General features: G+C 34.6%; 1 protein-coding gene across 1 annotated transcript in view; it reads right to left on the bottom strand.

Moving 5' to 3' along the window:
- Positions 1-14,182, bottom strand: part of LOC150109348 (uncharacterized) — a 233,482-nt gene that overhangs the window by 81,838 nt on the left and 137,462 nt on the right. The window contains exon 9 of the mRNA XM_090407573.1: positions 850-972. Within this exon, the coding sequence (XP_090263699.1) occupies positions 850-972 (123 nt within the window). The remainder of the gene's footprint in view (positions 1-849; positions 973-14,182) is intronic.

Genomic DNA, 14,182 nt, shown 5'->3' with positions numbered 1-14,182 from the left:
TATCCTGTACACCCCTTGAGGGTACATGGCAGGAATTTGATGGTGATGATATATATATATATCATCACCATCAAATAGAAATATATCTATTTAGATATACAGATAGATATATTTCTTTCTTTTCTCAAACATACCAGAACTTAGAATTCACAGTAAAAGAGGACAGCTAAATTTCATAACCTATCTACTCTTGAAAAATGTAATAAATTGAATTATTCTAATAAAATAAATTTGCTAACTAAAATAAAATAAAATTCATAGCAATGACACATTGTCAGAGACCAAAATGAATGCAATAAAACCATATAAACCTAAATTTTAACTTCCAATATATTACATGGATGGATAAGTAATTTCAAATTATATCATATATAACAATAAATATATCATTTCAAAAAGTAGTGTATTCAGAATACTTATGTTGCATCTAGAGATGGCACATCAGAGTTGATGGATTCTCTGAGACTTTCTACATTATAGATAGTTTTTAACTTTCATTACATCTAAAATATGTATGCAACATTTTTTTTTTCTTATTCCATAGCAATCTTGAGATCCTGCATACAAAACCTTCGTAACACCAATGGTTTCCAGTTGACTCTCATTACGGCAAATTCGTAAGGCCTAGGAAGCAGTTTATTTGCAGTGGATAGTTTACTAAAGTGAATTCCTTTAGAAGAGTATTTTGTGTCTTGAGCTCTGGTTGAGGCTTTCTGGGTTTGTTATAGCAAGATGAGTTTGCTATAACTGTGTTTACTGTAGTCAATGGCACTTATCACTTACACCATACAATATTATCAATAGATTTTAACTAAATTTTTCATTTTAGATTTAATTTTCCCATGTTACCTTTTAAGTCATCATCCAATTCCCATTCTTTTCTATACCGTTTAGGATATTTTGCCCATTTTCCTGGTGTAATAGGTGTTCCATCTGATCTTCTCCTCCTCTTATTGGCTTTTTCAGCAGTTGCTGTCATATAATTATACTTTTTAAAGTATCATATAATTATACTTTTTAAAGTATTATATATATATATATATATATATATAAATTCTGTTTATTTGACAGATGTGATGCTAGATTTCTATTACATCACATCTGATTTTAGTCAGTATATTAGACTATTGCAATGATCAATTGGAATACTACATTTAACATGCTTAACATGCTCTAAAATGAGTAAACAAAATAAATTACCTAGCATGCTCTAAAATAAGCAGGCAATTAAATGAACAGTTAGGCATGCTCTGGGTAAACAGTAAATTTGCAATTACACAGATAAACAAGTATGCAAAAATAAATATGCATAAAAACAAATTCATAAAAAATAATTAACATATTTTAAATTAATCTGAATAATTAAAAAAAAACTTATGTTCAACTATGGCACATATTTCATTTTTTGTAATAGTTCATTTACACAATATTATATTATGCATGTTGCAAACTTTCCAACTTTGTCTCCTGAAACTGGATTCCTATATATGCATTTTCTAATAAAAAGGGCAATTTGTAATTGTTCTACAAAAATATTAATAATTTTGAAATGTCACTATTCTACCACTGAAAATTCATGATTGCCTCACCATAAATTGTTCAAGATGGCATGCTCTAGCCAGTTTAAACAAAGTCTAGAACAACAATGTTTATTGCTAAGTTTTGTATCGATTGAAAGCTAGAACTCCAGATAAAAAAAACGAATAACTGAATGAATTAATTTTATTATAGTTATCATTTATTACAGCTGATTGTCACTATAACAAACACCCTTAAAATTCACTCACTCACTATAACAAACTACTGAAAAGTTCCAACCAAATGACCATAAGCATCATGTTATTCTAAAGGAAATTCACTATAACAAATGATTGACTATATAAAACTATTATTGTGGTTCTTGCAAGTTTGCAACAGAAAGAGTTGACTGTTATATGAAAGGAGGCAAGGACTCACTCTCTCTCTAACTCACTTTCATTAATGAAAACTGAGGGATTAGCAGAGAGAAGACAAGATCGAAATAGCAAATACATAAAGTGTTTTGAGAGTAAGTGCAGGTGAAGCAAAATGTGTGATAGCAGAATGGAAAATGTTTCAGTGAGATTGTTGATAAAAGTGCAGTGGTAGAATGTAAGGAGAAAGAAGAGAATGTCATGAAAGAAATAGCAGACTTATGTAGAGTTAGAGTATTTCACAAGACAAAGCATGAGTGTAAACAACTGCAAAAATGTCAGGCAAGTGGCAGAGCTGAGAAGGGAAAGAAAGGGAGAAATAGGAAAAAAGAACAAAGACAACATATGAAAAGGAGATTAGGAAGACATTTTATTGTGATTCTAATGGTAACAGGAATAGTTAATGAGAGCATGACTAAATCTTGTATATCTCTGCTGTGAATATTAATGAAATCAGTGGGGTTCTCAAGATGTGAGTTTAACCATGCACTAATAACTTTGAAGGTGAAAGTATGGTATGAGAGAAGACACAATGGAATTATTAAAAAAAAAAAAAAGAAAGAAAAGAAAAGTTGCTATATGTGAGTGTGCATGGCCATCATTGTTAACTTGATAAAGGCAGGTTAATGGTGAAGGCCATGATTGCAAATGTGCCAACATGCAAGTTTTGAAAACTGAATGGTATACAGTAAGTAGACTTTTTAGATTGAATTTTATGATGGAAAAGCATATAAGGTTGATGGAATGCACTTGGCAATTTCCCCCGACTTGGCTCTTCCATAGTCCACTAAGACTATGGAAGAGCCAAAGTCGGGGGAAACTGGAGCTAATAGGGTGAATGATGGTGTGTGTGTGTGTGCAAATACACATGAGGAGAGTGTGAGAATGACCAAAACATGCAAAGTCTAGTCTCTCTGGTAACAAAACTGAACTGCATAATGAATACAGGGTGTAAAGATAGTTGTGTGCCTAAGGTGATATTGCAGTTTATGAATACTATTGCCAAAAGCATCAGAAATAAAAGCAAAGAATTTGTTTGGATGGTGCACAATTAAAAATCCAAAAAATTATAGGTTAATATCAGTAAGACTTAACTGACAGTTAACAATGCAGTTATATGGATAAAATTATTAATTATTATTATTAACACCAGACTTCCATGGAGTCAAAAGCCTCATTGCAGCAGGCACACACACACACTGTTTCACACAAAGCCCATCAAAACCATAAACTCATTCAATGTATCTGCATTCATCAAAGTCAGATAATGCATTTCACTCACCAACCACTCTCCATGCAAGAACCTGCTCCTTATATCCCTGCTCATATCCTCCTTATACATGTTCCCTTATTCCGATCCCTTTCCCATTCTATGAAAATTTCTTCCACATCAACCCAGTAACAACCCCTTAAATATCTCAATCATATCTCCTATCTTTCTCCTATTCACAAGGCTTTGCAAACTGCATTCCCTCTGTCTTCATATCCCACATCCCAAAGACTAGTTACAACCTTAGTCAGTCTTCTCTAGACCATGAAAACCAGGGAACCAAATCTGTACACAATAATACATACAAGGTCTGATCAAGGCCTTATAAAATAAAACCAGAACCTTTCTGCACATTAAGGGCTCCACATCATTGCCATTATCTAATGTGATGACTTCACAACTTGTGTAATGTGACCTCTGAACTTCAGATACTTATACACCATCACTTTAAGGTCTCTTGTCTCCTAACTTCCAAAATTTCCCATCAAGTGCATACTTTGCATCCCATTGTTACCTATCAAATTTCAGAATCTTACACTTTGCAACACTGAACTGACAGTGACTTACTGCTGCCCACTCATACAATCTATTCAAGTCTGCCTGTAAGGTCACATCTACCTGATTCCTCATCACTTTCCCAGTTTTGCATCATCTACAAACAGTGTCGGTGTGTAAGAAAGTTTTGAAATGAATCAAAATTGAACAGCCATCAGATGTGAACTGACTTAAATACACAAACATTATTCAAGAAACACTGAGAGTTTGGACACAAGAACCAAACCTTGGATATTCAGTGGCAAACCCTAAAGAAAACTTTGATTCAGCCAGAGAGGCATGTGGTGAAGTAATCTGCAAGGATAGAAAAATCAGAACCCCCATGGTGGACTCAGGAAGTAAGAAGCAGTCAAGGAAAAGAAGAAAGCATATTGAAAGTACCTGGCAAGTAAGTCAGCTTGTGATCTTAGGGAATACAGAGAAAAATGTACGAAAGCACAGGATTGTGTAAAATTAGCTACACAAAAGTCAAGGGAAAACTTTGGTAAGAACATAGAAAATAAATATCAAGGTGATAAAATATTCTGGAGGCTACTAAAAAAGCTCAGAAATGGAAGAAAGAGTAATATCAAAGGAATTAGAGATAATAAAAGATGGCTGAAAACTGAGGATAAATATATTCTCAATGTATGGAGTAATTATTTTGAAAGATTGCTAAATCAAACAAGCAGTGACAGCATGGTGGTAGAAAACACTCAAAAGGAATGCACCTGGAATATATATCTGTACTTGAAATAGAAAAAGCTATCACAAACCTAAAATGTGGAAAGGCAGATGGGGTAGATGATATTCAACCAGAATTGCTAAAATATGAAGATATAAAAGTTTTACAATGTAATTTTACGGTGTAATAAAAAAAGTTTTACTGCATAATTCAGAAGGCCCGATCAGAGGGCACAATTCCAGATGATTGGAGTAGATCGCTCATAGTACCCATCTATAAAAATGGGAATAAAGCTGAATGTGAAAATTACAGAGGAATATTTCTACTGGGTGTTCCTAGTAAGATTTATGCAAGTGTTCTTGAGAAACGACTAAGAAAAATTGTGGAAGGAAAGCTTGGTGAAGAACAAGCCAGATTAAGGCCAAACAGGTTGTCAGAATCAGATTTTCATTTTAAGACAAATAGTTGAGAAATCATGGGAATATAACAAGGATCTGTATTTAAGTTTTCTAGATGTAGAAAAGGCATATGACAAGGTGCCAAAAGAAAGCTGTTCAAAACACTCCAATTATATGGTGTAAATGGAACATTATATCAAGCAATACACAGTCTGTTTGAGTTGTAAATTGGCAGTTAGGAATGAAGGTGATACAGGAAGATGGTTTGATGTTAAATCAGGTGTGTGAAAAGGATGTACATTATCTCCACTGTTATTTATCATCTATATGGATCGCATTATGAAGAAAAATGATATTAAACCTGATATCAAAACTGGACATGCTAATCTCAGCTCTTTATGCAGATGATGTTATACTCCTAAATAAATCTAGTAGAAGTTTTCAGGATTTCCTGACCAAATTGAATAACTGCTGTAATAAATTTGGTATGAAATCAGCATTAAAAAGACAGATAATGAAAATAGGCAGAAACATTGAAAACATCAACTGCATCCTGAATTGAGAACCTATGGAACAAGTAAAACATTTCAGCTACTTAGGCACGATTTTTAATGAGGATGGCAAATTAAATTTGGAAATAGACAGCAGAATTAGCAAAGCTGGTATGATAAGAAGTCAACTGAATAAATTTATATGGAATAAGAGAGAGAGATTAGTCAAAACACTAAACTAGCTATATACAAGATAATGTTCAAACCAATTTTAATTTATGGATCTGAGAGCTGGTAGAAATAAAACTCTTGAGCAAAGAACGGAGACTGTAGATATGAGTATGAGTCCTGAGAAAGATTAGGGGACTAACATCAATGGCAGTACCATATTAAAAATAAGGCTATTAGGAAAGAATGTGACACTATATCATTCAGGAATGTGTTAGCGGAGCTAATCTCAAGTGGGTCACTTAAATAGAATGGGAAAGGAAAGATTAGGTAAACGTGTTCTTTGCCAAGATGGTAAGAAAAGTCCCAGAGGACCAAGATATAGGAGATTGATACAATAAAAAGTACTTAGAAGACAGAAATATAAGATCTGATAATATTGGAATGTTGACAGATAACAGGCTAATCTTGAGGAAAATTGTTGATAGGAAGTTAGTAATGATGTAACTCTTCATTTAGTATTATCATAAGATCCTGTACATCCCTTGAGGGTATATGGCAGGAATTTGATAGTGATCTGTTATTAGAAAACAAGATGTCTAGATTCAGGGCATTTTTTGTTTGTTTGTTTCTTTCTTCAGACCAGTGTGTTTACTGGTTCAGTATGTTTTTAATTAGGTTATTGATTTCATTATGGAAATATCCCGTGGGATCTTATTCCAACTTTTCATAGGTGTTTGTGTCTCCTAGAAGTGTTTTCATTTTTCCTATGTATTCTGTAGAATTTAAAATTACTGCTGAGTTGCCTTTGTTGGCTTTCAATATTACAATGCATTTGACCTTTTATAATGTTTTTTTAAGGCCTTTAATTATATTTTGGATTGCTATTTGAACAAGAGAAAGAATGAAGAACAAGCTTTCAAACCTTATCAAAGAAAGAAAGAATCACAGTAACAGATTGCCACTCAATAAAATAGTTATTAACAAGTCTTCCAAAAAAGTTATCTGATCTTGAAATAAACATCCTTTCCGGTGGTTTCAATTTTGTAATCTCTCCCAGTAAGATTCCAAAAATATCAAACACATTACATTGTCTTTACTGATATAATTATAACCCTGAACACAGTAAACCTTTTTATTAGCATGCCAAGAATAAAAACCATATAATTACTTCAAGATAACTTCCAGCCAGACACAATGGACCTCTTTAAACACTATATCAATAGTACTTTTTTTTTTCATATTTAATGAGAACTTTTTTGAACAGAAAGGACTAGCAATGGGCTCTCCCCTTTCTCCTATGTTAGCTGACCTATTCATGGAATGGTCTGAAAAAATAGCCCTCCAACATTAACAAGCACAAATATCTTTGCCAAAAATTGGCAAAGATATGTTGACAACATACTTATCATCTGACCTGGTACTACTACACAATTAGAAGATTTCATCACCTTTCTGGACAACAATCATCCTTCGATTAAATTTACAGTTGAATTAGAAAGAAAATAGGTCTTTACCATTTTGGGATACACTAGATGAAATATCAAAACACAACACACTCAACTTCTCGGTCTACAGGAAACCAACAAACACAGGACATTACCTACATGCAACTTCTAATCACCACCCATTACCTTGCTAGTAAAAAATGGGCATCATTCATTCTTTAATTGATAGAGCCTACAGAATTTCCACCAACATAAATAAACGAAACCAAGAGCTACAGTATCTTAATTCTGTCCTTCGAAACAATGGCTACAACAGAACACTGGTAAAAAAAATCTATTTCAGTCTCCTAAGCAATCAGAAGAATTAAAAAAAACAAGAAACAAGAAAACAAGAATGTCCTGTGATTCTTCCATATATACAATCAAATCACAGATAAAATAACAATAGCAAGATTGCTTCGCCAACAAAACTTAAAAGTTGCTCTCTACCCACTCAACAAAATCTCTGAACATTTGAAACCTCCAAATCTACCACTCAAAAAACACCAGGCATCTACAAGCTCAGATACATGTTTGGTCTATACTAAATAGGACAGACTGGCAGAACTAGTGAGATATGCTGATCGGAACACTTCAAGGATGTTGAGAATAAAAAAAAGCACAAATCAGGGCTGGAAGTACACACAACATAAACAAAACACCACCAAGTAGAATGGTAACAAACTGAAATGCTCCACATTGATTACCGTTTTTACTCAAAAGCATTCAAAGAATCAGCTGAAATGATGAAGCATCCTCTACAGTGTAACAAAAAAACAAAACAAAAAAAACATCTTCCTTAATCTGTCATGACACACTTGTATCTACAGTATGTTAGCAACCCACAAACTGCATAATAGCAAATGTTTTTGATTTTTTAAATGTTTTCAAATAATTTTTTTCACTAGAAATGTTAACCATTATTATTTGCTTTCTAGTTTTTAGTTTATTCATGTCATTTCCTGATGAAGTGAAACAAGCATTTCACTAAACTAGTCAAAATAAAAACATAGTTTCTATTTGACTCTTTGTGATTTTATACTAGAATTGTATCAATATTATAGAATCCCTTTAAGTAACTTAAATCTAGCCTGGAGGGTGGTGAATGAGTGGAATGCAATGCCTGACTCAGTTGTGAGTTCTTCATCTGTAAATGAATTCAAGAAGAGATATGATAGATATTGTTTTGATAGTTTGGGTCTCCTGCGATGAGTCTACTGACTCCATGGAGATACCCATAATAATAATAATATCCTCATAGGGAGAATTCCACAGACTTGTCACTAGTTTGGTTACTCATCTCTGAATCCTCTCCACCACCTGATCTCCAAAAAACCAAGGTGACCAAGTTTGTGCATAGTAGTGAAGATGTGGCCTAATCATAAGCTTTATAATGAGAGATAATAACCTCCCCATCTTTACTTGTCAATGTGCTCTTCAGTAATCCTCTGAGCTATTTTCCCAACTTTTGCAATATGTCCTCCAAATTTCAAATCTCCATCTACCATCACCCCCAGTTCCCTAACCTCATCAATTTCCTGTAAACAGTACCATCAATATGATATGAAGTGTGTAATCTTTTCATCCTGAAGTGCATTACCTTACATTTTACAACATTGAATTGACAACCATTGTTCTTTGCAAACACTGCCAATTTATTTAAATTATCCTATAAGATATCTACATCACCTTTATCAACTATTGCTCTCCCTAGTTTTGTATCGCCGGAAAAGAATGGAACATCCCCCTTCAAATCTTCTGCTATATCATTAATGTCAAATTAAAGAGCAGTGGTCCTAGTACAGAGTCCTGTGGCACTCCATTAGTCATCCTCATTTGCCTTAATTCCATTCCACTATATACCACACCTCTGATGTCTTGTCCATTGGTTACTCCAATACCCATACCACCAGCCTCATATCCATTCCTGCTTGCTGTAACTTATGTAATAGTTTTCCATGCAGTATTCTGTCAAATGCTTTTGCAAAGTCCAGCAGTGTTGTGGTGTAGCCATTTCCTTTATCCAATTCCACTGTCACCCTATTATCAAATGTGAATACATTACTAAGACAGGACCTACCTTTTACAAAGCCATGCTGCCACTTATAGAGTATCTTATTCCTATCCATCCATTCCTGAATTTTTTTCCATTAACTAACTTTTCCAATACCTTAACTACAACACCAAAGATAATAATTGGTCTGTAATTTGCTACTTCTGTCTTAGAGGCTACCTTTATGTAATGAAACTATCCTACCCTTCTTCCACTCACTTGAAACATTGCCAGAGCTGAGACTGATTAAACATCTCATAGCACATGAAATGACATAGCACATGAAATGAAATGACATACAATGACATATCACGACATACTGATATTTTTCAATATGTTGAGCACTTCCACTTCATCTACCTCAATTTTCATATCAGTAACAGCAAATTCTCCACTTGGATCATTATCCTTGCAAAGTGATCACTTAGCAAATCAACTATTTCTTCTGCTTCTGTCATTTTCCTACCATCAGCATTGAGTAAGATTACCCCTTCCATAATCATTCTTTCTCTTACTTGCTACATAGCCAAAAAAACTCTTTAGGATTTACTTTGGCCTGCTTAGCTAATTTTTTCTCATAATCTGATTTAGATTTCCTAACCATAATAGTTACCCTTCTTGCCTGTGCTTTGTATTGCTCAAGCATACTGATCACTTTTTTTGTTTATATTCCCTTCACGATGCTTTCTTTTTTTTTTTTTTTTTTTTTCCTGCTTTATATTGCTATTTATCCACTTAACCCCTACTCAGTTTACCCTCCTGACCTGGGTATGCAGTCTAATACTACCTGTCTCAAACATTTCTGACCACTTCCAATGCACTACTGACATTCATTTCTTGTAGTTTCTTATGTCATGGCAATGCTCCAAGCTGCCACCTAAGTCTGTCATAATCACCAGCTTTGTAGTTCCACATAAACCCTTTCTTGACAAAGAATTCCACATGTTTAGTAATCTCTCAGTAAAAGACCACATGGTCACTTTCTCCAATTGGTAGTGGAGTGCTACTGTAGTAACAGATAGATCTTCTGACGCTATTGCCAGATCCTACATTCCATTATGTGCTGTTTCAGATAATTATCCTTTAGTGACTGTATAAATTTGATTTCCATCTTGCCCCATGCCTTTTCTTCTTTCCAATCCATATTCCCCATAGTAGAACTCTCACATGATAATTGTTCGGCCTGCATTCATTGTACTAATCTGCCTACTATGCATGGCATCCACATCTTCCTCTAGATCCCCCCCCCCAGGTCTAAGCAGCAACTAACAATATATTTTGTCCTGTTGGCCTCAATCCCTCACCAGATAGCCTCAAATGAACCATCTCCCTCAGATCTACAATCCTCCTTAACTTCTATTTTTGTTGGTTATCATTAATCAGTTATCATTAATAATATCTCTTACATGCAATACTCGTACAATATTCTTTACATTCTATCCCTGTAACTACATCATTCTCTGTCAACCAGGTCTCACATTGATAATTTTTGGCCAAGTTTAGCTGACCAATGCCAAAAATTCCTCTCCTTTATTTCTGATACTTTGGGTATTTGTGTACATGCATTTCAGCATCCCCATGAATTCACAGTCACCCTTGCATAATGTCATTACTGGTCCATTCAGATTCGAAACCCGAGAAAACTGCACCCAGCTGTTCATGGTGCTTTCTTTGCTCGCATTCATTTATCGGGAGAGGGGGGGACTATTTCTACACAGTCATTCCTCCCCCACACACACACTCATTTGTCCCAGGGGTGGTCAGACACATGCTTAAATGCATCCTCCCTAATATATATGGTTTCCTGGTTTTTCACTTCCAAACTCTCACTAAAGCACTTTCACCAAATATCTAACCACTAAACCATTCAAATGTAGTCTATCAGGTATATATAAAACCTTTCTTACATCAAATTCACTCCATACATCTATAAACTTCATCACTTCACACCATTCCATCCACACAATCTTCTCATTGACTCATTAGCAATCATGGCCCTTCTTCTCAATTCTGTCCTATCATACTGTGGCAGCAGATTCACCATCTTTATTTATTTTTTCTTCATTTTGGCTTCTTTCAACAACTCTTTTATATCCTCTCTCATTGAATAATTCTCATCTTTTATAAAATTTATCACAATCAAAATAATCTTTGAAAAATTTGCTATAATTCTGATTATTTATCAAACAAGTTACTTTTGTCTAAAGTAATGAATTGAATTAATGATGTTTTTTGTCAAAAGTACAGAATATTAGCGTTTACTAGCAAAATATTTGGTCTCTCCAATAAATGTCACTAGATAATTTGTGGTACAATGAACCAAAAGCATCTACATGTCTTAGCTTTTAAAGTGTATAAATTCCATATATACTGTTCATTGTCAAATTTTACTGAGCATGAATCTCTGATGAAGTGTACACATTATAGTACACTCTTCATCAGGAGAGTAAACTATAAAAATATATAATGACTGAGTCACACAACAAGTAAATTAACAGAAAGCATAAATATAGAATATTTGAAAAAATAACTAACAATAGAGAAAGTGCTGTAACTCATGTTGTATTATGATGGCTAGCTACATGAGAAGTGTGGTCTGAAATCTGCATACATCAGGTTTTTCATGAAAGTGGTGTAGGACAACATGCCATGCTTCCTGTTGCATTGATGCAGATTTTCAAATATTCTCTCTTTATGCTTTTCATTAATTTGCTTGTTGTGTAACTCAATCATTGCATTTTTTAAAAATTTACTCTTCTGATGAACCATACCCTATTACAGCGTTTCCCAAACTATGCTCCACAGAAAGTGACCAAGTGTTCCGTGAAAAATTATCAAAATTAATATCAGCCTGGAATGGTTTTAAATGCTGCGACAAGTTCAAACATGTTTGAAAATCAGGCACTCCTCACTTTGCATATGGACTGCTTATGGATTTGCTGAGCCAAGGCCAGCGTGCTGGCCTTGACTCAGCTGCCTGTGGCTGTTGACAGTTCCGAGCGCAAGTGAAGTACAGAGGGATCTATTCTAGGAAACGTGCGGTCACAAACAAGGTCAATGCGATTGCGGCCCAGTATGTCTGTAGTGTGCACTGTGTGATGCAATACAGCCTGCTGCAGCAATAGTGTGTGCTTAGCTTTACATTGAATATGAGACTGATGATACTCGACTCTAACCAAGGTGTTCCATTAAAATTTCCAGATTTGTGAAGTGTTCCATCGCAGAAAAAGTTTGAGAAATGCTGCTCTATTATATATGAAACTAGTAGATTCATATTCAATAATATTTGACAGTAAATAGTCTACAGCTGAATTTATATCAGACTTAAAAAAAAGCTGAAGACATGTTTCCTGTCTGCAAAAGTGAAAAGCATTTTGAGTTTGAAGGTTCAACATAGCAGCATGTATTATATTTACACGACTGAAGAACAGATTAAATTTTTCAGAATATTATAATTAAGCTTCATATATTATATAATGGATGCTATATACATATTATAGAATGGATGCTATATATTAAGATAATGCTTTATTTCATCTGCTCTTCTCTATGAAGCAGAAACATGGACAAACAAGAAAGCTATTAGAGAGATCGATGCTTTCAAAATATGGCAGCACACAGAAGCAATGAAGATCTCATGGGTGACAAAAGAGAACTATAGATGCTTTGGATATGATAGGTACAAAAAACAGGAAAAAAAAAAAGAACACAGTCTTCAAAAAGATTTATCAGGGGAATGGGAAAAACAAGACAATAACAAAAGAAACAAATGACTGTTCTGGGCTTGATATAGAGATCAAAAGAATATCTCAAGATAGGGACATATAGATATTCATAATAGCTAGCTTCCTGGATGGAGATGACACTTGATACAATCTTGTGACGAGTGATGCCTCTTTTTTTTTTTTCTTCTTTTTTTTTTTTTTTAAGAAAACATAAAACAAACAGGAGGCATCACTCGTCATAGTATCTTATCAAGTGACATCTCCATCTGAAGAGACAGATATGCGCTTGGCAGTGAAAACAGTAGCAGTGTGAAAGATGAAGAGAGAACGGGAATGCAAGAGGATCAGGGAACTGGAGGGTGAGGGAGCCCAGTGAACAGGGAGCAATAGAACAGGGAGAGTGGATGTTGAAAGTGATAGTGAATGTGTGTGTGTGGCTTGGATGAGACTGGTTATAGACATAAAAATGAATTACTGTGTTTGTATACAAATGCAAAAAGTATCAGAAATAAGGGAGATGAAATGGTTTCACTGATTGAGTTTATTTGCCTCAAAATCATTGAAATAAGTGAAACATGGTTGAATGAAGATGATATTCTAACAGGAATAGAAATGGAAGGATACAGTATTTTTTCGGAGGATAGAAAGGACAAGAAGGGAAGGGGAGGAGTGCTGCTGCTGATGATAGTAGGGGAATTATGTCCACATAAGGTAGACATGAAAGAGGGAAATAATGGCAACAGTTATGAGGCTGTGTGGTGTAACATGGAGATTAACAGGAAGACGTACTTAGTTGGATGTTGCGATAGGCCCGGAAATGTGGAGGGTGGTGATGAAGAAATGTATAAACCACTTGGATTAGTGAAGTGGTAATTATCATGGGTGATCTTAATTATGGCAGTATAGACTGGAATGAAGAGTAGCATCTGGGAATAAGGAAAATGAATTTTTAGAGTTCTTGAGAGATAACTATCTCAGACAGCATGTAAAGGAAGGCACACGAGGATCCAGAGTCTTAGATCTGATCATTTCGTCAGAGGATGTAATCGTGAGTGGGGTTTCATGCTTTCCTCCAGTTGGTGAGAGTGATCATGAAGTGAACACCTAGATTATGGCTAGCCATATGTAGACTTTTGTGAAGAAAAGATTTAAAGATTGTGAAGAAAAAATTACAAGGCTGGAGATAGTATGGAATGAGGAGTCGAGCTATAAGGAAATAAATGCTGCTTTGGAACAGACAAAGAAATACATATATTAGCATTAATATGTGAATGTATTTTAAAGGCCAAAAGGCTGAATAAGGTGTAAAATGAATGAATGAGGAGCTTATGCATGAAATCTGGAAGATGAAAGTACTTTGGAGGTGGTACAAGATGAATAATGGTAATAATCAGTTACATGAAGAGTATACAGAACAAG

The sequence above is a fragment of the Typopeltis vanoorti genome, chromosome 2 (genome assembly GCF_054136105.1).
Source record: "Typopeltis vanoorti isolate ZY-2024b chromosome 2, IOZ_Tvanoo_1.0, whole genome shotgun sequence".
Taxonomy (NCBI): domain Eukaryota; kingdom Metazoa; phylum Arthropoda; class Arachnida; order Uropygi; family Thelyphonidae; genus Typopeltis; species Typopeltis vanoorti.
The sequence above is the reverse complement of the archived record's forward strand: the minus strand, read 5'-3'. Positions and strand labels throughout refer to the sequence as shown.